Here is a 25,729-nt window from a genome sequence, read left to right on the forward strand (position 1 = left end):
AAACAAATTCGGACTACAACCACGTCTACTTACTATATAACCAAATCATCATGATACATTTACTTCCCAAAATACAAATTAAAACACCAATAATTGTATTGGGAAAAAACTTTGCCTAATAGTGCGCTTAAAGTAGGTCACCTTAAATGAGAGAGGAATTTTGGGCAAAAGTCCTACCTAAAAAGGTCTTAACGGTATACTATAGGGCATTTCTGAATCTTGTGCATCTGAGTTTGCAAAATTGTGCAATCGCAAATATTTACCATCAACAATGAACGTCTTTTTTATAGTTTCTGTGCAACCCTTGCAAAAACCATTAAATCAGAGCTGGTCGGTGAAGAAAAACATTGTTTGTAAACAAAATTTTCGCGCAAATTGGAAAATATGCCGAAAAAAACTTTTAAGGAAAAATTAACTGACGATGATGAAGCTGCTGAACATTGAAGATAAGAAATATTTTTATGCGGCACATAGCACAAATTTCAAATTTCTTGATTTTAATTCACAAAACTTACAAAAATTTCTCCATTTCTTCTCCTTGTTTACAATGTTTTTATTTTTAACAGCAGCTGATAATTTGCAAGCCAGTGTTGCAAATAATACAATGCCGTTTTAGTCTTGCTTATTTGCAAGGGTGTAACAGGTTCATCGCTATACATTTTGTTAGTGTAAAAGCAAAAATATCCTCGCTAATTTGCATTTGCAAAGATGCAAGACCATTTGCACCAGATTCTGAATTGCCCTTATATGATATGAATATTACAGGTACTGAAATACTTACAGTAATATGGTTGCAGCCATGTTTTTGCTTCCATGTACGATCGCAAGTCGTAGATGTGTCCCAATATTGACATGTTCGTAGTTAACATGTTTCGCATTTGTGATATAAATTTATATTCGGGTATTTCTTTGAATTTTGGTGTTTCATTAAATGCGTGCCACGATATTGGCAACTTTTGTTCGAAATCAAGTACACCGTTTTCTGGATCGAATACGAGTTTAGTTTTTGCCTCACGATACATGTTCGCTAATTCTAAAGCATTAGATGAGTAGGTGCGCAATTTGTTACGAAGCAGAATGTATAAGTGATGCAAATGTGCCTTTAGTTTTATTTCTTCAGCAAACAGTTCTACTTCAGAAGATATCTTCCTAAATTTATTAATCACAACCTGCACCTGCTTTACTTTCTCCAGCTCCTTCATTTCATCGCAAATTTCGAGAATTACTTCATTTAGTTCTGATCCAAAGGGTATAAGTTTGTGATATTTCTCCTTTAACAATTTCCAAGCAATTGTAGCATATTTTTTTATATTTACAATAGCGCCATGTGCTTTTATATCCTTATATAAATTTTCTAAGTCTTGCGTAAAACTGGAAACTTGATTAAAATATGTTGATTCTGCCAATTCATTCGTCCTCTCATTTATGTAATTAAATATCTCTTTACTAAAATCCCAAGCAATTTTTTCCAAGTAACTAATTGCTTTGAATATATGAGGTTCAAGTCGCGTTAAAAATCCTCTTACATACGTAGAAATTATGTTAGACAATTTGCTCCATATAGCTTCTACATGGTTTATAAAAGATATATGAACTTCCTTGACAAATTTTTCATACCTTTCAAACCCTTTCTCCATGAAATCGGTTAAATATTTCAGTGGTTGCCCATGGAAGAATGTGTTAATGGCTTGTATATAATTATCGTATATATTTTTAAGCTTGTCTATTAACTGAGTGATGCTTTTTCGCAAAGCTTTACCAGATTCACCTAAAATTTGCCGGATTTCGCTAAATATAGCCGGAAAAGAGTCCATATGTTCCCGAAAGGATATTTCGTCAAGTACAATAAGTGAAAAGTTGACAAGGGATCTTATATAAAAATCATTTGCTTCATAGGACTTGTTTAAATAAATTCGCAAATCTTCCAGGTCTTCTCCTAAAACACTTAGTGTGCTGAACTCTTCAATGAAATCTTTATTGTACTCTTTTGTTGTTTCCCAAACAACTGATGCTGCAGATAGTGATTCTATATAAAGTCCCTTTGTCCAAAAGTCAATGCTTTCAGTAACTGAATTTATTACAGCTTCTTTAATGATATAGATTTTGTTTTTCAGTTCCTTTTTAATTTGAGGACGCCAATGCAAACACCCACTTACTTGACGGGAATGGTTTAATTTTATATAGGATGTTACATCAACAATACTTATATCTTCGTAATTACGCCATATGCTAATGTAAACGTGACGTGAGTTTGGAATATTGCCAAACATATGGAGATTTTGACTTCCATCTTCAGTTAAATTAAAATACATCTTTGTATACTTATCCAAAATATTTACATAAATAAATCCAGATGTATTGTCATCTGGCGTATTCAACAATGTAGCATTTAATCCATATGTCGGATAATTCAAATACGGTTGGAACCATACACGTACCGTCGTATATGGCGATTTTCTCTGGAAAAAATTTATTAAATTATTAACAAATTTATTAAAATAACTATATTAAGCATATAAATAAATTATAAAATTATATTTTATTTAAAATAAAGTAGCATAAAAACTGCACAAAAATGGAAAACTGAATTTTGCATATTTTACCAAAATGCTTCAATGTTATTTATGTACAAAATACGTAGTATATAAAAAAATCAGTCAAATAATTTATTATAACATATTAATTTCATCATCAATAGAATAATGCAAACTTAATATCCTAAATACATACTTTAAAGTAAACCATCCTGTAAGCAAAATAAAATATTATTGATGTGTATCGCTCACTAACCAATATTTATCGTTTAGAGTTAAACATAGATTAGACAATAAAAAAACTTTAACTTCGGTTGCTCATGTGCTAAAATATCCAACACAAATAAAGAAGTTTCCATAGAAGTACTTAATTTTGAACGTTCAGTTTGTATAGCTGCTATATCATTTAGTGTTCCGATCTGAAAAAGGTTTGCTGCCAATAATCTATTTCGTGAAGATGTAATGTGAAAAATAAAAATAAATAAAAATAATCGGCAGAGCGATATCTCGAAAACTAATGCACTAGTATGTTTAAAGGTGGAGGACGGGGTGGGGTGTAGAAGTTCGCATAAGTAAACAAGGTTCTCTGAGCGCCATTCACTTAGAAATGGCCTGAAACGATTCTTTAACATATATGTAGCTTAAGCAGCTCACGACTTCCAGTCTTAGATCAAGTATCCTCTAGGTAGACAAAGAACATACGTTTGAAGGCGAGGGTTATACGCTAGGTTTTGGATCCGCCATATAAAATAGCGCAAATTCGGTGTTGGATTTTTGGTAAGAGAAAGACTCCGCCGCCGAGTGCTAGCACTCACTTCTGTGGATGATCGTCTAGTCATAATCGGCATCACAGCGAAGATCTTCAATAAATCGTTGATTTACTCCCACGTCCTGACGGAAAAGAAGGACAAAGTGACGAAAGATGTCATCTATGAATGCTTGAACCGTATATATGCCCAAATCGTGTTTAGCGACTTTAACGCCTGGGTGGGCAAAAAAGGACAGCATCTCAGGCTCCTTACGTACAGACTTGGTGCGACGAGAAGTGTTGTGCCAAGAAACAGCCTACATTCTTCGTAAGTAAAGATCATGGCAAGCTGTCCGACCGGGGAAAACTTCAAAAATTCTAAGAAAAGATCCGATTACTAACTGAATGTTTCAAGACTGGAGCATACTCTTGTACAACCCCCAGAAGTGATCACGTGGCGGATGCCCTGAGCATACTAAAATTATGGAGGGAACACTTATTTAACCCGCTGATTGGCAGTGAAAGCATAACACCAGGAGATTGTGAATCCGATTCTTCAATTGACGACAATGAAATACACGTACCCTTGTATGAAGTTCATTGAAGACGAAGAAGTTCGAATTGCAGTTACCTGTATGAAGAACAAAAAACCGACGGGCCCAATGGATTGGCCCCCAACAAGCAAAAACTGATTGGACCTTATCAGTGTGGCTTTATGCCTGGAAAATCAACAACCGACGACATATTCCCCGTGCGCCAAATCTTCGAAAAAAACCGTGAAAAGAAGATAGATACACACCACCTCTTCGTCGATTTTAAAGCTGCTTGTGGAAACACGAAAAGTAGCTGCCTTTATGCCGTTATGAATTTTGTATCCCTGCAAACCTAATACGGCTATGTAAATTGACGTTGTGTAAAACCAAAAGCTCTCTTAGGATCGGGAAGGACCACTCCGAGCCATTCGATACCAAACGAGGTTTCAAACGAGGCAACTCCCTTCCGTACGCTTTCCTCATTCTACTCCTGGAGAAAATAATTCGAGGTGCAGATGTGAATAGAAAAGGTCGCAGCCTCTACAAGAGTGTACAACCGCTGGCATATGCCGATGACATTGATACCATAGGCTTCAACTACCGCGCCGTTAGTTCTGCTTTCTCCACACTGGATAAGGAAGCGAAGCAAATGTGTCTGGTTGTAAATGAGGGCAAGACGAAATATCTTCTGTCATCAAACAAATAGTCGTTGCGCTCCCGACTTAGCTTAGGCAATTGAGAAGTAAAGTTCGTTGGACGACCAAGTGGAGAAGAACCTGGCTAGTCGTGGAATCTCTAATTTGCGCCAAATAGCGGCAGAGAAGAACGACTGGCGCGTTGTTATAAAGTCGGCTATAAGCTTGTAAAGAAGTTTGTTTAATCTATGCCGAATTTCGTGAAGATATCTTGTGAAATAAAAAATATGTGTCATATATTAAAGTCCGATGTCATCAGAGGGACTTCGACTTAGAGTTTTGAAAGGAAAATATTATGAAAGTTAACTTCTTTTGCCAATTCAAGAGTTCGGGTTTTGGAGTACTCTCGTTATATAAATTCGTATATGTTTATAGATATAGACGAGCGGGTGCGGTCCCGCTTCTTAGAAGTTTTTAATCCACAGATGCCTTGCCACTGCAACCCTCTGTGCTAAATCATAGTTCTTCATCTTAATTTAGTGGTAGTTATTCCACTTTGTAAGTTTTCTTTTAATGGCATTTTAAGGGCGTGGCAATGGTTTGATTGCATCCTCCTACAAACTCAACCTTACTTTTTCCCAATGAATGTGTGTACCAAGTGTCGTTAAAATATATTAATGTTTACAGCTTCATTATGGTGAATAAATTTGAATCAAATTTGCAATGTTCTTGAATTATTTTGAAGGCCATAAAAGTAGACTCAGTTTTGTTACTATATTTCAGTTCGCCTCAGCAAATATTATACTAAAAATCTCTTCAAATGAGATACATAGTTTGAAGCATTTTACATATTAGTAATACACCTTGACCGACTTATTCGGTACAAAATTTGTTATAATAACGAAAATCATTATAAGTAATACAATATGTATGAGATAGCTGTAGTAGCGACCCAATTCTAGCTACTGTTGGCAATACATACAGAAGCATCTGCTCTCTGCAATAACTCAAATATTGGCCGATATATGGAATACCGGAAAGTAATAGGACTGAGTCGATTTAAAAAAATGTATTGAACCAATCGTTACAATGCTTTAAAAGACTTTCAAAATAAGCTCCTTCTGTAACGACGCAGCGCTGCCAGCGCGATTTCCAAGCATTGAAGGCGTCATGGAAGGCATTCTCCGGAATAGCCTTGAGAACCGAGGTGCATGCTGCTTGGACTCCCTCTGTCGTCTCAAAATGCTTGCCATTCATCATCATACTCAAAGATCCATGACTCGTCACCTGTAATTACGTTATTAAAAAATTCGGTCGGTATTAAAAAATTGGGGGTCATTTTCACAAATGTTCAACTTGGCACACTTCCACTCGCCGCCATTTTTGGTCGTCAGTGAGCACTTTTAGGACCATCTTCGCCCACAATGCATGTTCAAGTGTTTCTTCCCAATGTCATGAACCATGGACTTTCATGAATTTAAGATCTGGGGTATTAAATTAATACATAGTCGACGGTCTAAGTTCAAAACTTTGTGCACACGAGTTACATTGTCGAAGTCGCAGATCTCCCAGCACAGTCTTCATCAGCGACCTCTTCCCGGCCCTCCAAAAAGGCCTAGTGCCATCGAAACGTACCACTTCTTGGTAAAGCAACATCTGGGTAAGCCTGCTTGATCATATCAAACGTCTCTGTCGCAGATTTACCGAGTTTCACACAGAATTTTATACTTGCAGTAATTATTGCATGTAGCATATATTGTATTAATGTTGTCGTATTACCCCATATTATTAAATCGATGGTTCTTATACTCGTAAAGCTTTGAAAACACTTTCCACGGAATGTACTTGTAATGAGTGTTGTTATGTAAGAAGATTTTTGAGTGCCAAAATGCATGGTTGAGTTCAAACTATCACATTTTATTATAATCAAAACATTGGGTTTTATTTCAATTCGCATTTGGAAAAACTTGTTCTTATTATCTTATCTTAGCTGACCCGTAAGTGTCAGTTAAATTTACTCGCACACACAGCCTTTCTTTCCGACTCCCTTCAAAGTTTTCGCTTTAAAGCTCAGTCAAGAAAACTTCAATTTCATTGCAATTATATCTGGTAAAAAATAGTGCCTACCAAGCAAACTACCAGAACCAAACGAACTATCGAAAATATCGGTAACTGCTCAGAATTAAAACAAAATGTCTTCTAAATAATATAGTATTCCACTAAATATTCACCAATAAGTTTTCAACGAATCGAAAAATAGGTTGCTAATTTAGGTTTTATAGTAAAAACTTTCTTAGGTACAAGCCCAAAGAGATGAATTTCCATTAGACCCCGATTACGCTCATCTGCAAAGCATTGTATAAAAATGGTGGGTATGAATTTTATATTTGTTATCTACCCACAATCCGCATAAAGCAAAGTTCTTCAACATATTGCTCATTTGCCCCCGACGGAAGCGAAGGTCGATGCGACCAAAGATACCTTCTATGAGCGCTTGGAGCGCACCTATGAGAGCTGCCCCCGCCACGATATCAAAATCGTGCTTCGCGACTTTAACGCCAGGGTGGGCAAAGAAGATATCTTTGGCACTACGATCGGTAAATTCAGCCTCCATGACGAAATATCCCAAAATGGGTTTAGACTGATCTACTTGGCCGAGGCCCGAAATATGGTTATCTGTAGTACTAGATTCAAACATAAAAAAATACATCAAGCCATCTGGCTGTCTCCTGATCGAAAAACCACCAACCAGATTGATCATGTTGTGATAGAGTGAAGAAACGTCTCCAGTGTGTAAGATGTGCGTGCGCTCCGAGGTCCAACAACGGACCACTATCTTGTTGCAGCCAAGATTTGCACCCGCCTCTGTGCAGCAAAAAACGCACGCCAACAAACACAAGAAAAGTTCACCGTCAAGAAGCTGCAATCACAACAGATAGCCGAACGATTTTCTACTCGACTTGCACTCCTGCTCTATGAAAGCACTCGTCAACTACTCGGTATAAGGGAACTGTGGGACGGCATTTCAAGCTCCTTACGTACAGCTGCAACCGAAACCATTAGTTCTCGGAAAATGCAAAAGAACAGCTGGTACCACGAGAAGTGCCGTGTTGTAGCGGAGAGAAAACATACTGCCTCGCAACGTTATGATCGACCACAACACTTGCGGAAGCGAGGCGCATTTGCAGACAGAAAAAGAAAGAGGCCAAAATGCGTGAGTATGAAGAGCTTGATAAGATGGCTGACAGGGGTAATGCTCGAAAATTATACGGAAAGGTGCTACAACTAACTCAAGGTTTCAAGACCGGAGCATACTCTTGTAGAACCCAGAAGGGGATCTGGTGATTGATGCCCCCCAATTCGAATAGAAATTACCCGTCTGAAGAACAAAAAGCTGCGGGGGCTGATGGATTACCGGTCGAGCTATCAAACACGGCGGCGAAGAACTGATAAGGAACATGCATCAGCTTCTTTGCAAAATATGGTCGGACGAAAGCATGCACAACGATTGGAATTTATGTGTGCTCTGCCCAATCCACAAAATGGGAGACCCCACTATCTGCGCCAACTTCCGTGGGACAAGCTTCCTCAACATCGCGTATAAGGTTTTATCGAGCGTATTATGTGCAAGATTAAAGTACACCGTCAAAAAACTGATTGGACCTTATCAGTGTGGCTTTAGACCTGGAAAATCAACAACCGACCAGCAGTAGCACTCGCGACTTTGCTCTGACGTCACTGTTGACAGTCATAACTTTGAAGTCGTAGATAATTTCGTCTATCTTGAAATCAGCGTAAACACCACCAAGAATGTCGGCCTGGAAATCCAGCGCAGGATTACTCTTGGCAACAGGTGCTACTACGGACTAAGTAGGCAATTGAAAAGTAAAGTCCTCTCTCGACGAACAAAAACCAAACTCTATAAGTCACCCATAATTCTCGTCCTGATATATGGTGCAGAGGCTTCGACGATGACAACAAGTGATGAGTTGACGTTGCGAGTTTTCGAGAGAAAAGTTCTGTGAAAGTTTTATGGGTTTTTGCGCATTGGCCACGGTGAATATGGCATTCAATGGAACGATGAGCAATATGAGACATATGACGACATTGACATAGTTCAGCGAATTAAAACACAGCGACTACGCTGGCTAGGTCATGTTGTCCGAATGGATGAAAACACTCCAGCTCTGAAAGTATTCGACGCAGTATTTGCCGGGGAAGCAGATGGAGAAGAAGACCTCCACTGCGTTGGCAGAACCAGGTGGAGAAGGACCTGGCCACGCTTGGAGTATCCAATTGGCTCCACGTAGCGAAAAGAAGAAACGACTGGTGCGCTGTTGTTAGAAGAAGAAGAGGAAAGCTCACTCATCCATCAAATGCAAATGATTTTCCCTCTGGCAATTTAAGAAGCTTAAGATAATGATGGTGAAATGTTACCAATATTTCGCTCTTTTTGATTACCTCGAGAAATATATCACATTTAGAACGCATATAAATGTTTTTGTTTCAGATGATCCGGTAACGGGTTATATATAACGAGTTTTTTTCAAGGCGCTTCTGGAGATTCGTCGTCACAGACTTATTTATTAATATTTTTAATTTTTCATTTATTTTTTCTAATATACTTCAAAAGTTGTACAATAATATGTCGTTAAATTAAAAAAAAATATATTACTCATGTCGCCGCAAATATATCCTTTTTTGCTTTTAAAAAAGTATCTGAATAGCATCGATTAACTACTGTATTTACCAGATGTGCGTGTGATTCTTTTCCTTCCTAAACTGAAATTGCCGATCCGTGGAACCGTTTCTAGTCGACCGAAGAGACTAAAATATAAAACAAAATACCCACAACCCACATAGTGTTTATAAAAAGTGCTTCGAGGACTAGAAAATCGTTTGGATAAGTGTCTTAAATATATCTGGTGGAGATTACTTTGAAGGCAACAAATTAAATATTGAGAGAGATTAATCTTTGTTTAGTTTTAATTGAAATAATTAGTAGTAGAGCTATATAGTTCGGAACTATTTTCTATGTCCACTTTCAATTCTAATTACATCCACCACACACTTAGTGTTAGTTATTTTTGTACTCCTGCAACCTAACGGTTTTACGTATCACCTATATATATTTATGTATGTATAATTGATCAGGGTGACGAGAAAAGTTGAAATCCGGTTGACTGTCTATCTGTCCGCCCGTCCGTGCAATCTGTAACTTGATTAAAAATTGAGATATCTCTTATCTTTAGTACAAAAGAAAATCGAGTTTATAGATGGACCACTGCAACGACCAGAAATCGCCATTAACCGAAAACATATAAAGTGCTAAACACAAAATTAAGATATAAAACTCATGCCAGGATACCTGTGGAAAAAATTTGTTTTTCTAATAAGATAAATGTATATATCTCCTAAACCACTTAAGCTACAACAACCAAATTCGCTCATCACAAATATTATAATAACTCCTATCAATATTGAGAAAATGGACAAAATCGGATGAAAACCCCGTTCACTTCCCAAATAGCGGTACTGTTAAAAACTACTAAAACTGTGTAAGAGAACTTTATGAGAGTTGGTTTGAAATTTGGACGATGAGCGTGGCACCGCTCATTTTTCGATGAAATCCCATATCTCGGGACCCAACCAACCGATTTTGATAAAATTAAGTACGTGGCATTCCTCGTACATTTTTGTGCCATATTGTGAAAATGGACGAAATCAGATGACATCCACGCCTACTTCCCGTATAGCATAATTTTAAATTCCACTTAATTCGTCCAGCTTCCAGTACACAAATCAAGAAGCAATTAATATAACAGGATAAAACTTTGCACTAATAATGTTTTTAGTGTGTGCCACCTTATGATTAAAAATTATTTAAATCCAATAAAAACTGTTCAAGCCCCTAGGTACCAAATATTAAGGCCCGGTACCTATAGCTGACTTTTGATCGAAAACGTCGGTCAATGTGTGATTTATATAACTGAAATTAAGGGTAATCCTTCCCTTATAATGGTATGTATGTATGTCAACGGGTTGAATCGGACCAATACTTCCGTTAGTCCCCATATACTTAAAATAAAGATTTTCGAACTTCCGGGTACTTTGTATCGCATATATCGGGTAATATGTGATTCATCCCAGGAGAAATAAGAGAGCGTGTTTTCAACATTACAGTGTATCTTTGCGCCAAAAATAGTTAAGTTTGAGCAAAAGCTTGGCCTAGCCCCTATATAACTAACATCAGGATTTCAGAATATCCGGTTGCCTTTACTCTATATGATAGGTTTTACACAAGAGTGCAAGAGTATAATGTTCGGTTGCACCTGATCTTAGCCCTTCCTTACTTATTTTAAATATTTTCGAAAATTTCATATGTATATTTATATAAATATTAGAGGGATCCTCTTGCTCTTGCAAGATTGCAGATTGCAAAAATCATCTACCAAAATATACCAGGGCACGAGAGCACCCATTGCAGAATCTAGTGATATATGAACGACTCATTCGGTCAACTTATTGTAAATGACGCATCTTTTGAATTCACTTTAACAAAAAGAACTGTAACAAATCTATATAATTTAAATAGAAATTATAAAATATATTTAAAATTTACCTACCCTAAAAATGTTACGTCAAAATATGTATTTAAGTAAAATGACAGCTAGCACAGGGTTGCAATTAATTTTTTACGTGTCATTGAACGAAAATAAACATGGGTTTCGGTCTGACATATTTTACAGCCATTGCAAATAATTTTCTGCGTGTGTTTGTTGTTGTGCTGGTGCACCAGAGGAAATATCTGCAATTCGTACACCGTGCAAGGGTTTTGCAAGAGCAAGAGAATACCCCTATTGTATATATTTCAAAAGAACGTATGGCAGGTCAGCTAGTTTTTTATAAAAAAAAAAATTTGATGTTTGGACTATATACAATACTTGTTCAGTACGTTAGATAGTTATCACACTTTAAGTTCCAATATGGTGAATTATTAGATCATCTGGGGTTTTAGCATGAAATAATAATTTCAACTTGTGTTTTTGATTTGGCATAGGTATAATATTTTATAAGACATTTTAACTATACCTCTATATATGAAGGTAGTGCAACGGACACTTTCCAAGGCTTTAAATGTTAGATTTGGTTTAGTTTTTACAATTGTCCTTAAGGTATAGTATTTTTCTTTGTGTTTAATCTCACATTAAATTTTAAAAGTACATCAAGAGATAGTTATTATATAATAAGAATATACAGATAGCAAAAATATTTACCCAATATTCAATCTCCTTATTTTTTAAATCAAATAGTACCAATAATTGTCCTATTTTTTCCGGAAAGTATTCTCTCTTATATAAAGAGTTTGATTTTATTTCGAAGAAATACGGTCGTTGGGTAGTGGACGCATTAAATTTAACATCTAATTCGGAAGCGTTATGATAAGCCCTAAATTGTATGATGTATTTTGTACACCCAGCGCCAAAATTTAAATTTGCTAGAGATGTACTCATTTCGATCAAATGTTCTAAATCGGTAGAGTAGATTACAAGCAATTTGAGCTTTAGTAGCTCTTTAATTCCTCGATAAAAATGGACCGTCATTGTTAAATCTTTTTCCAAAAGATAATGTCCTATATTGAAAGTTATTGTTTGGTTATCTCGGTCATCTGGTCGTAATGGTTCATTTTTCCACATAAATTGTGTGTGCACTACTTTATTGCCACTACGAGTATTGTCAGCTCCAAACCACGCAAATGAGGCATTTGAGTTCAACGAATTTATTGTTGTTAAATAACTGCCATTTACTACTAGGTTACGTTTGGGATATGATAATTCTGCCAAAACCTCCCGCCACCTGTTATCATTCTGAAATTCAAATAATAAATCATTACCAAGTAATTGTTTTCAATACTAAATGAAAATACCTTATTTGAGATTACAAGGTTATATCCGATCCAAGCGGTTTTCGATAGTTCCAGTTTACTTCGACGATTAATTTTATATTTCGAAGATATTTCAGAGGTCGTCGTTAAAATTATAGTACGATTTGGATGAATAACCAAAACTTTAGTTTCTTTCTCATTTCCCGATATAACTTCATGCAATTCCCATGTAATGTTGTATTTTTTTGGGTTGCCAAAATCAAAAACCTCTAGATGTTTTATATTTAAATAACAATTTTCCTTGCACCAGCCAGTACTATTTTCGAAATAAATACCCATAGGTTTAATATTATTCTCTAAAAAAATTTCAGTTATTTCTTTAAAGACTGTCAGGTTTTGCTCTGAACGTTTGTATGTTCCATTGATAAATATTTTTTCATTGTAAAAAACTTTAAGAATTCCGTTTTCACTTTTCTGTTTTTGAATTAGCTTATATTTGATGTCAGCAAGATGTCGTGTATTTAAGGGTACTACCAACGAAACGTCTCCCTCAAAAACATTACTTAAGTCATGCTGTGAACGTAAATGACGTAATTTTATGGAAGTAAAATCTGTTGGCCAATCAACTCTACAAAACCTTTGGCAGTATCCTCTGAAATAAATAAAGAAAAAATTATTGAAAACGAACTTACGAAAGATGAAAGTAACTGTATTTTTTAATAAATCATTCTGACATTAGTACTGTAAGAAAGTACGTACCAATAGCTATAAAGTTTCTAACCAAACGATTATCGCTCACTTTTTTTCTTTATCATCATCATCCGCGATATAAGCACAAACAAAGGGCAATATTTAATATATTAAATAATCGACCTGAAGAAAAAGTCCAGTAGAGGGCGAAAGTGTTTATACTAAGTATAGGACACCAAAGTATGCAGACGCATCTGCAGCTTATCTTTTTTTAAATTTGGTCTCGCCACGTACCGTGTTTAATGTGCACACCTCCAAAACCACTAGGGCTAAGCCTACCAAACTGAACTACATACATATACATATAAACTTCTAGCTTTTCTACATTACCTCTATAACCATATAACGATAACGTGTAAAACTACTGATAGTACGATAACTCAATACCCAATTCGTGAAAGGCATGAGATTTCACAGCCACGATGTTTAAAATTATCCTAATATACTTTTGTTGCGGAGTAAAAATAAATACTTTGAAATTCCATATGATTCTTTGTAGCCGAATTCTTGAATTTGGGCCAATTCACGTCAAGTGATCCAGAGAAATTTCGCAAAATCACAGATTTTGAAAATTAGCAGTTCATTAGAAGAGGGACCAGACGCATACACCGTGATATAATTTTTTTGTCTAAATGCTTTTTTTGTTAAAGTTATTGAAGGCCACTTGACGTCGTTTGACCCATTTTAAAAACAATTATAACGCAAGCTTATTTCTTTTATTTTTTTTCGCAATGCTCAAGCGCAGCTATATTTGCTGGTTGAAGAATTTTTGGGCTTGGAGACGAGAGAAGCGAAGCAAACACAAGTGAGTGAAATTAAGTACATTAGTATTAAAAATATATAATATTCTAATATTGTACATATTATAACACGGTTTTTAACAGCGGTAAGTTAAGAAAAAATTACTTACAACACCTGAAACCTATTATGTATTATATCTCTTAATTTTTAGATAAAAAATCCAACTGCAATTGTGGTAATACTAAGGAGCGCCTTAAGAAGATGATTTTGGAACTTACTGAACTCACGAAGTAAGCGTGTTTTTATTATTTAAATTCAGTCAATTAATGAATTTTTTTACTTGCTGCCGAAACGAAGGTGGCCCTCAAAATTGTCGTTGGTGAAAATCAGACTTTAAGAGTTATGAGTATGTTTTGATAATGACAAATGTACTCTTATTTGTAATACATATGTATATATGGAGGATGGAGTCATGTGTAAGAGTTCACGCAAGTAAGCAAAGTTCTATGATTGCCATTCACGGTTGAGAGTGGCTGGAAATGATTCTTTTACATATGGCTCAAGCAACTCTCAACTTCCGGTTTTTGACAAAGTATCCTCTGGGTAGCCAAAAAACAACGGTTTGAAGGCAAGCTAAAGTGAGGGAGCGAAACATCCCCTCCACAGGGTTGTACGCTGGGTTTCGGACCCCTCTACGAAAAAAACACTATAAATGAAAAGAAGAAAACAGCCTTGGATAAGGGAATTCACCAGGACTATCCAGTCCTTTAATTGGGAAGGTGCCGCTGCCTAGCTGGTTGATGGCCTTGTTAGAGTGAATGTTGACATCACCGCCGTCCAAGAAATGCAATGGACGGGACGAGGACTGAGGCGAATAGGTTCTTGTGGCAATTACTACATAAAAGTTCACGCAAGTTCATTCACTTGGGAGCGTTCAGAAACGATTCTTTTGCATATGGCTCAAGCAGCTCACGACTTTCGGTCTTTGACCAAGTATTCTCTGGGTAGCCTAAGAACATTCATTTGAAGGCCCGCTAAAGTGACAAAGCGAAACATCCCCTCCGCTGGGTTGTGCGCAGGGTTTGGCACCCGCCACGAAAAAAAACGCACCCAATGAAAAGAAACAACAAGACTCGGATGAGTGACCCCCCTTTTGATGACGACCATGGCAAACGAATTAATGACTATGATTTAAGAGCATGCACGTGGAATGTCCGGGCCCCTAATTGGGAAGTTACCCCTGCCCAGCTAGTTGATGTCCTCGTTAGATTAAAGGCTGTCATCACCACCGTCCAGGATATGCGATGGAGGGAAGTAGGTCCTTGTGCCATTTACTACAGTGGCCATATAAAGGAGCGCAAATTTGGTGTGGGATTCGTGGTGGGAAAGGGACTCCGTCGCCGAGTACTATCATTTACTCCGGTGAATGAACTTCTAGCCACAATCCGCATCAAAGCAAAGTTCTTCAACATATTGCCCATTTGCCCCGATGGAAGTGAAGGTCGATGTGACCAAAGATACCTTCTATGAGCGCTTAGAGTGAACCTAGAGCTGCCCCCGCCACGATATAAAAATCGTACCTCGCGACTTTAACGCCAGGGTGGGCAAAGAAGATATCTTTGGCACTACGGTCGGTAAATTTAGCCCCCATGACGAAACATCCCAAAATGGGTTGAGATTGATCGACTTGGCCGGGGCCCGAAATATGGTTATCTGTAGTACTAGATTCAAACATAAAAAAATACATCAAGCCATCTGGCTGTCTCCGGATCGAAAAACCATTAACCAGATTGATCATGTTGTGATAGAGTGAAGAAACGTCTCCAGTGTGTAAGATGTGCGTGCGCTCCGAGGTCCAACAACGGACCACTATCTTGTTGCAGCCAAGATTTGCACCCGCCTCTGTGCAGCAAAAAACGCACGCCAACAAACACAAGGAAGGTTCGACGTCGAGAAGCTGCAATCACAACAGATAGCCGAACGATTTTCTACTCGACTTGCACTCCTGCTCTATGAGAGCACTCGTCAACAGCTCGGTATAAGGGAACTGTGGGACGGCATTTCAAGCTCCTTACGTACATCTGCAACCGAAAAAATTAGTTTTCGGAAAATGCAAAAGAACAGCTAGTACCACGAGAATTGCCGTGTTGCAGCGGAGAGAAAACAGGCTGCCTACCTCGCAACGTTACGATCGACCACAACACGTGCGGGATGGGACAGATACCGAGCGTTGAAGAGGGAATAAAGGCGCATTTGCAGACAGAAAAAGGAAGAGGCCAAAATGCGTGAGTATGAGGAGCTTGATAAGATGGCCGACAGGGATAATGCTCGAAAATTATACGAAAAAATACAAATAACACAAGACCGAAGCATACTCTTGTAGAATCCAGAAGGGGACCTAGTGTTCGATGCCCAGAGCATACTTAAATTATGGTGGGCACGCTTCTCCAGCCTGCTGAATGACAGTTAGCGTGCAACACCAGGAGAAGGCGAATCCGATTCCCCAATCGATGACGATGGAGCAGACGTTCCATTGTATAACCATGAAGAAGTTCGAATAGCAATTACCCGTCTGAAGAACAACAAAGCAGGGAGGCCGAAGGAATAAAGGCCGATCTATTCAAAGGCGTCGGCGAAGAACTGGTAAGGAACATGCATCAGCTTCTTTGCAAAATATGGTCGGACGAAAGTATGCCCAACGATTGGAATCCATAAAAAAGGAGACCCCACTATCTGCGCCAACTACCATGGGATTAGCCTCCTCAACATCGTATATAAGGTTCTGTCGAGCGAATTGTGTGAAAGATTAAAGCCCACCGTCAACAAATTGATTGGACCTTATCAGTGCGGCTTTAGACCTGGAAAAGCAACAGCCGACCAGGTATTCACCATGCGCCAAATTTTGGAAAAGGCCCGTGAAAGGAAAATTGACACACACCACTTCTTCGTCCATTTTAAAGAAGCTTTTGACAGCATGCTCCTGCCTTTATGTCACGATGTCTTAGTTTGGTATCCCCGCAAAACTAATATGACTTTGTAAATTGACGTTGAGCAACACCAAAAGCTCGTCAGGATCGGGAAAACCGCTCCGTACCGTTCGACAGCAAACGAGATTTCAGACAAGGCGACTCCCTCTCGTGCGACTTCTTCAGTATACTGCTGGAGATAATAATTCGAGCAGCAGAGCTAAATTGGGAAGGTACAATCAGTTGCCGCATCCCCCGGATGATTACACTTGCTTAAGAATATTTTTTTCAGTTAAGCGGGAAAATTTACAAGAATTAGAAATGCAATATTTTTTGATTGATAGTCAGTATGATATTCGAGAGTCGTGATATTAGGTACTAAGGCAAGTTTTTCCATAATTTTATCCATATATCTTGGTTTAGTAAACGCACTTTTTCTTGTTCACTACGGTAATACACATATTGGCAAATGTATGCGGTATAAAGTAATTCAGTCAGGCGTGATTGAAGTCCGATTTCGCCAATTTTCACTCTGGAACATAGGAATATCAAGATAATGTTACATAATAAATGTGGTCGATATCAGTAGATTAGGTCCCGAGACATGAGTTTTTAGGTAAACGTATTTTGTTAGCGGCTACTATAAAGTTCGCTTGTACCATCTCAGATGTAAAATTTCATGTATCTTTATTTATTGTTTTATCGCGCTGTTTTTAATTTTAAACACATCCATTATATTGGGAGTGGGCCGGCTTATCATCCGCCTTCCGCTTTTACAGTGCCGGTAGGGGTACTTAAGAGATTTGTCCTGAGCGAATTTTGATATTGCATCTTAAGTGGTTTAGAAGGTATGTGCATTAAACCTCTTAGAAGGCACCGCAGTACCAAATTACAGTTTTGGATCTTAATGTATTGCTTAGTTATAACATTTAATAGATTTGAAATCGCAATATTTATAAACATCAGTGTGAAATGATTCTTCGTGTTTTTCTGTTGTAATGTAAACACTTTTAAGATGTTAATAATGCAACTGTTTCTCGATTTGTAAACAACAGCATTCAAATATTATACACACGGGAATGAGTCAAAAGTGTTTTTGCTTTTATCGGCTCCGCTCAGAGTACAAGGTGTGTTCCAAGGTAAACAGGAATCTAGTGACCCTGGTGGCGCCATCTATATGTCGACTGGTGCGTTAGAATCTCCTATCTTTATGGATTATCCAGTGAGAATAGCATGACATGAATTTGACATTTCCATGATTAGAAGTGCAGTTATTACATTTTAGGTGTCGGTATGTTTGTGTTATCAGTGCGAAAATGAGCTTCGAACAAAGAGCCTACATTAAGTTTTGTTTTAAAATTGGTAAAACTTTTACCGAAACGTTTCAATTGATGAAATAAGATTATGGCGATGATTGCCTATGCCGTAGCAGAGTACATGAGTGTTTTCAAAGTGGTCGTGACGACATAAATGACGATCAACATGTGGGCTAATCAAAATCCGTGATTTTCGGGAAATCCGTCGAAACTGTGCGTGAATTCATCAAAAATCAGACGAAATGATCATTGAAATTCATGAAAATGGAATTGAACATCTCCAAAACATCGACTTATCGCATTTAGACCGAACATTTGGACTTACGAAAGGTGTTCGTTCCGCACAAATTGACTGACGACCAAAAATTGCTCAGAATCCAACATTCGAAGGACGATTATTTAACCAAAAATCACATTTTAACCATTAACCACTCTCCGATTCACCTGATATGGCACCGCCATACCGCCCACGAGTTAAGACACTCGTTCGACATGCTTTTGGACCGTTCAAAAAACTGTATTGAAGCAGAAGGAAGCGATTTTGAATAAAATACATTGATTTTGCCGAAAAACCTTTTTTTTAAGTCCTTTTTACTTTGGAACGCAACGTTACATAAAAGTGACACAGATACACTGTTATGAGTAGAACACGCTCTGTAATTGGGATAACTCACATATTGGCCGATATATGCGGAAAAAGTCAACCGAAAGTTCGAAAATCTATATATTACGTGTACGGGGACTGATGATGATGGGAAAATATTGACCCGATTCAACCCATTTGTAGTTCTCAGACTTACTACTATCAGCAAAAGATCATCTGTTTCAATTATAAATATGTACTGGGGTTCGTATATTCTGAACTTAGGGGCTTTTAGTTGCATTTGGCAATTCTAAGCCGTTGGGTAGCATACTCTAAAAGATATGATTTAAATTTGTGTTATATAGGAAGTAGGCGTTCTGTAACATACCAAATCCGGTTGTATTCGGTAGGGCGTGTTGTCGAAATATGTAACTTTCCCTAAAAGTGGGTGATGCCACGCTATTTGTCCACTTTTGACTACATTTAAGCCTTCTCATACTATCTCGGAAGTAAACTTTTGTGCCTCTGGCATATTTAGTTATTGATTTATAGCGCATTTAGTAGTTTTTCAACAGTACCGCGATCCCCTGTGCCAAACTAGAGTTTCATATGTTAATCTAATGATTAGTTACTTTAATTGATAAGTTTTTAGTTAATTCCGTTTTGTGGGCGTGTACTTCAATTTGTAGGTTTTCAGTTTATTGCTTTTTATGGGTGTGGCTGACGCCCATCTACGTGCTTGTACTATTGGACCCGCGTTCCAAGCTTTATCAAGATGCCATTTTTACTCATGCCACAGCTTGCACGAATGGACAGACATAGGGACGGACAGACAGACAGTCACCTAGATTTCAACTCGACTGGTCTTCCTGATCATTTGTATATATACAACCCTAGGTCTATCTCGTTCAGTTTTAGGTGATACGTACAGTCGTTAGGTGCACACAATTATTATACTGTAACGCAGCATGTTGCAAGAGTACAAAAATAGCGATAACCACATAACATGGGGGAATGACGAAAGTAAATTACCAAAAATATATATTTTAAATATATTGTAGTACCGTCATTATTATTGATATCATCGGCCACAATACCCGCGCCGTTAGTTCTGCTTTCTCCATACTGAACAAGGAAGCAACATAAATGGGTCTGGCAGTGAACGAGGGCAAGACGAAATATCTCCTGTCATCAAACAAACAGTCGTCGCACTCGCGACTTGGCTCCCACGTCACTGTTGACAGTCATAACTTTGAAGTTGTAGATAATTTCGTCTATCTTGGAACCAGCGTAAACACCACCAACAATGTCAGCCTAAAAATCCAACGCAGGATTACTCTTGCCAACACGTGCTACTTCGGACTGAGTAGGCAATTGAAAAGTAAAGTCCTCTCTCGACGAACAAAAGCCAATCTCTATAAGTCGCTGATAATTCCCGTCCTGCTATATGCTGCAGAGGCCTGGACGATGTCAACAACAGATGAGTCGACGTTGCGAGTTTTCGAGAGAAAAGTTCTGCGAAAGATTTATGGTCCTTTGCGCGTTGGCTACGGCGAATATCGCATTCGATGGAACGATGAGCTGTACGAGATATACGACGACATTGACATAGTTCAGCGAATTAAAAGACAGCGGCTACGCTGGCGAGGTCATGTTGTCCAGATGGACGAAAACACTCCAGCTCTGAAAGTATTCGACGCAGTACCCGCCGCGGGAAGCAGAGGAAGAGAAGACCTCCACTCCGTTGGAAGGACCAAGTGGAGAAGGACCTGGCTTCGCTTGGAGTATCCAATTGGCGCCACGTAGCGAAGAGAAGAAACGACTGGCGCACTGTTGTTGACTCGGCTATAATCGCGTAAGCGGTGTCTACGCCAGTAAAGAAGAAGAAGAAGTACCGTTTGTAAGGAAGTGTTTTTGAACAACAACCACATTCATTTCCTTTTGTTTTTCTGAATTTACATCTTCTTTATAGGGATTTTATACACATATGTATATGAAATCGAATTTTGATAGATTTTCCGTAATCATATCTTATTTTAGGGAACTGAAAATATTGTTATTGGATTATTTCAAATAAAAATTTGAAGACATTTTGAAAAGAAATCTATATTTTAATATTATTTAAAAAATAAAAAAAAAAAAATATTCTACTGTCACAAAAAAATAGTAGGACTTTTTAGTTTAAATTTCGTGTGAAACCCCATTTTTCGAAGTATAGTGTTTGTCCGGAAAGTAATAGGACTTAGTCAATTTAAAAAAAAATCGTTGAAGCAATCGTTACAATTCTTAAAGAACTTTCAAAATGGGCTCCTTCTGCGTCGATGCAGCGCTGCCAGAGCGATTTCCAAGCAAGCAAGCTAAAATAACATCTGGGTAAACGTGCTTGATCACGTCTTCTATCGCAGATGTACCGAGAATTTAATAGCGTACCTCTGTTCTAACGAACGCTGCATTTTCGGTTTGCACCACTCGCAGAAACACGTCGTGCGAAAATGTTTTTTCTGACTCTCCAGGTGCTCAAAGACAACTGACTAGCCGCTCGTTTCGTTAGCTAAGCACGCTCCGAAGTAGAGTCGCGGCGGAAGAAAATCAGTCCAATTACATTCCGGACAAACCCTGTATATTTATTCTAGGTTGGTATGACTATGGATTGTTGCTAACTGCTACATCAAAATATAATTATTTTACCGTTTAGTATATGATTTTTAGTATCTTTCTGAAGTACATAAAGTGCTTTCAGTGATTTTTACGATGAGTGAAATTCTTAAAGAAAGAAGTTCCAGAAATGTTCACCATATTTCTTTTGCCGAAACGTTCAGAATTTCGAAAAATGCTTTCGGTGATAATTATTAGTCACGAGCAAGTTGTTTTAATTGATACAAATTATTCAAAGATCAACCACGTCCAGGACGGCCATCAACATCAACTTATGATCAACACCTCAATTAAATATCTGTTACTTGAAAATCGACGGCTAACAGTTTGAAGTATTACTGGCAGCGCTGGAAAGTCGGAACGATCAATGCAAACGATTTGGAAAGATCATTTGATAAGAAGAAAGGTGAAAGCACGATTGGTTTCAAAATCACTAAATTTTTTTTGAAAAGTAGCTCCCCGTTAACGCCTGTGAAACAATGTTTTCAGACTACCAGAAAGTCATGAAAAGTATTATAACTGGCGAGGAGTCTTAGATCTGTACTTACGACACGGAAACAGACGGCTGAATATCGTGGCAAAGGTGCGCCAAAGCCAAAAAACCACGCCAGTGTTGGTCAAAAATCAAGGCTATAGTTTTCTTCGACTATCGAGGTAGGGCACACTCTGAATTTCCTTTGACAGACCAAACTTTCAACAAGGAATACCATCTGAATGCTACGCGTCGTTTGCAAGAAGCTATTCTCAAAAATGTTTGTGGACCTACAATTCTTAGATTTTCTTCTTCTGCCTTACTGGCGTAGAAACCATTTACGCGGTTATAGCTGAGTTAACAACAGAACGCTAGTCGTTTCTTCTATTCACAAGGCAAGCGAAGCCAGGTCCTTCTCCACCTGGTCCGTCCAACGGAGTGGAGTTCATCTTCATCCTCTGCTTCCACCGGCGGGTACTGTGTCGAATACTTTCAGAGCTGGAGTGTTTTCGTCCTTTCCGACGTCTTTCATTTCGCTGAACTATGTCAATGTCGTCGTATATCTCACACAGCTCATCGTTCCATCGAAAGCGATATTCGCCGTGGCCAACCAGCAAAGGATCAAGGCACAACGTCAATTCATCAGTTGTTGTCATCATCCAAGCCTCTGCACCATATATCAGGACGGGGATTATGAGTGACTTATAGAGTTTGGCTTTTGTTCGCCGAGAGGACTTTCATTCTCAATTGCCTACTTAGCCCAAAGTAGCACGGGTTAGCAAGAGATATTCTGTTGTTGGTGTTAATGCTGATTCCAAGGTAGAAGAAACTATCTACAACTTCGACTATGCTATGACTATGGCTATGACTGTCAATAGTGTCGTGGGAGCCTAGTCGCGAGTGCGACGACTGTTCGTTTGATGACAGGAGATATTTCGTCTAGCAGTCGTTCACAACCAGCCAAATTTGGAGAAAGCAGAACAAACGGCGGGGTTGGTAAGGCCAGACAGCCAGCAGTTGTACACTCTTATAGAAGATGAACAGAGAATAGTTCTTCAGCTTGAATTATTTTTTCCATTTCTGAAACCTCGTTTGGTATTGAACGATGCGATCCCACTGAGCTTTTTGTGTTGCTCAACGTTAATTTACACAGCCGTATTAGTTTTGCGGGAATACCAAAGTCAGACATCGCGGTATAAAGGTAGCTCCTTTTCGTGCTGTCAAACTCAGTTTTGAAATCGACGAAGAGGTGGTATGTGTCGATTTTCTTTTCACGAGTCTTTTCAAGATTTGGCGAATGGAGACTATCTGGTCAGTTGATGATATACCAGGTCTAAAGCTACACTAATAAGGTCGACACAAACACAATACGCCCTATAGAACTTTAAACGCGATGTTGAGGAAGCTTGTCCACAGTAATTGGCGCAGATTGTGGGGTCTCCCTTTTTGTGGATTGGGCAGGGCACACTTAAATTCCAATCGTTAGGCATGCTTTCGTCCGACCATATATAAGTTCTTCGCCGCTGTGTTTGAATAGCTCGGCCGGCTATCTATCTTCATGGTCGGGCAATGGGACGTCTGCTCCATCCTCTTCGATTGGTCCATAATTTTGTTTGCTCTGGGCATCCGTTTTTAGATCCCCTCTGGGGGTTCTAGAAATGTACGCTGCGGTCTTGAAACCTTCTGTCAGTTGCTGCATCTTTTCGTAGAATTTTCGAGCATTACTGGTGTCGGCCAGCTTGCAGCTCTTCGTACTCTCGGATTTCGGCCTCTCTTTTTTTTGTCTGCAAATGCGTCTCGCTTCCCTATTCAACTATTGGTATCTATCCCATCCCGAAAGTGTTATGGTCGATTATAATGTTGTGATGTAGGCTGCGACACGGCACTCCTCATCGTACCAGCTGTTTTTTTGCATTTTCCGAAAACCAATGGTTTCATGTGTAGATGTACGTAAGGAGCTTTATATGCCGTTCCACAGTTCCCTTATGCTCAGTTGTTGAAGAGTACTCTCAGATTTCACGAGGACATCAACAAGCTGGGAAGCGGCCCCTTCTTAATTAAGGGGCCGGACATTGTAGATACCTGCCCTCAAATCGTAATCCTTAATTCGTTTGCCATGGTCGTCATCAAAAATGTGTCTCTTGTCCGAGGCTGTTTTTCCCTTTTCATTGGAGGCGTTTTTTACGTGGCGGGTCGCAAACCCAGCGCACAACCCTGTGGATTGGATGCTTCGCTTTTTACCTTTGGCTCGCCTTCAAACGGATGTTCTTTGGCTACCCAGAGGATACTTGGCTGAAAACCGGAAGTCGTGATGTGGAAATAGTTTAAAGAAAATTATGTATGTATTTACAATGCAGTACGAATTATTTGTTTAATTTTTAATCCTATTAAGGGTCGTATGTATGACGAATAATATCTCCAATATAATATCTAACAATTACAAGTGTTAATGAAAATTCAAAATCTATACCATTCTAACTAATTTGTATACTCTTGCAACCTGTATTTTCAAACTGTAGAGTATTATACTTGTAGTATTATAGTTTTATGAAGCTTAGTATTCGGGTTTCTGGTACAAAAAAAAAAATACGAGTTCGTAGATGGGCCCTCAAATCGCCCTTAACCCACAATCTTTAAAAAGGCATAACTTAGCATTAAATAAGATATAAAAGTTTGGCCCAGGAGATGGCAGTAGCAAGGAGCACCTGTGGGAAAATAATTTTAGAAAAGCGGCCGTGGGCCCGCCTTCTAATAAGTTTAATGTACATATCTCCTAATCTACTAAGGGTAGAACCCCAAAATTACTCATCGTAAATACTATAAGAACAATTTGAAAAAGTATGAAATTGGGAGGCAACACCGCCCACTCCTCAAATAACGGTGGTATTCAAAACTACTAAAAGCGCAATAAAGAAGTAACTAAATACACCACAGACATTAAATTGTACGGCCAAGGTGGTACAAGAGGGCTTTATGAGAGCCGGTGTGAAAATTGGACGATAAACGTGGCACCGCCTACTTTTTGATGAAAACAGATATCTCAAGACCTGGCAGACTGATTTCGACTAAATTTGGTGGGTAGCATTCTCCTTATTTTTCATGTTAATACGAAAATAGGCGAAATCGGATTACGATTACACCTTTTTTCCCATATACCAGTAACACAATATTAAATTACATTTGATTCCTTCACTTTCCAGTACACAAATCAGGAATTGACTTTACACTAGTAATTCCCTTAAAGTATGCCACCTTATGACCAAAAATTATCTAAGTCCAGCTAAAACTGTTCAAGCCGAATATGAAGACCCTAATATCTGTATTTGTCTTTTCGTAAATATCGGCTAATGTATAGGATATATAATTGAAATTTAGAGAGGATCCTTTCTTGACAATAGTAATTCTGTGTGTCAAATACACAATACTTCCCTGAGCCCCCATAACTTAACATAAAGATTTTGAAACTTCTAAGCGACTTTATGATGAATTATTACAGAAAATGTTTAGGCCATAACAGCATATCTTTGTGCTTTTCGAAGTTGCTCCATATAGTGATTGTATGTGTGGTAATTGGATATGAGGTACCTTAATCAAACCCAGTGAATATTTTTTTCAATTTGTGGCATGATAATAGTTAATTGATAAAATCGAGTCGATACTACATCAACCCTCATATTCTACATATAATGATTTTTGTTTTTTCTATCAAATCTTATGCCGAATTCGTCGGCCAGTGTATGAGTTATACTAAGTATATAGAGTATACGAATATATAAAATTGCTTAGAGGTATTTCCCTGGTTTTTATTCCTGCAAGTTGCAAGAGTATACATTGTTCAGTTCCTTACTTTTTTATTTTTATAATTCTTTGATTTCTATAACATAAAAACTGTTTGCATAGTTTGCATATAC

At 38.2% G+C, this 25,729-nt stretch overlaps 1 protein-coding gene across 10 annotated transcripts in view; it reads right to left on the minus strand.

Annotated features, from left to right (window-relative positions):
• LOC105224506 (uncharacterized) overlaps positions 1-25,729 on the minus strand; it is a 435,144-nt gene that overhangs the window by 123,550 nt on the left and 285,865 nt on the right. For all 10 annotated transcript variants that reach the window (XM_049462163.1, XM_049462167.1, XM_049462176.1 and 7 more), the window contains 3 exons: positions 12,378-12,987; positions 11,728-12,318; positions 782-2,459 (listed from right to left, as the gene is read on the minus strand). In XM_049462163.1, the coding sequence (XP_049318120.1) occupies positions 782-2,459; positions 11,728-12,318; positions 12,378-12,987 (2,879 nt within the window). The remainder of the gene's footprint in view (positions 1-781; positions 2,460-11,727; positions 12,319-12,377; positions 12,988-25,729) is intronic.

The sequence above is a fragment of the Bactrocera dorsalis genome, chromosome 1 (genome assembly GCF_023373825.1).
Source record: "Bactrocera dorsalis isolate Fly_Bdor chromosome 1, ASM2337382v1, whole genome shotgun sequence".
NCBI classification, from domain to species: Eukaryota; Metazoa; Arthropoda; class Insecta; order Diptera; family Tephritidae; genus Bactrocera; species Bactrocera dorsalis.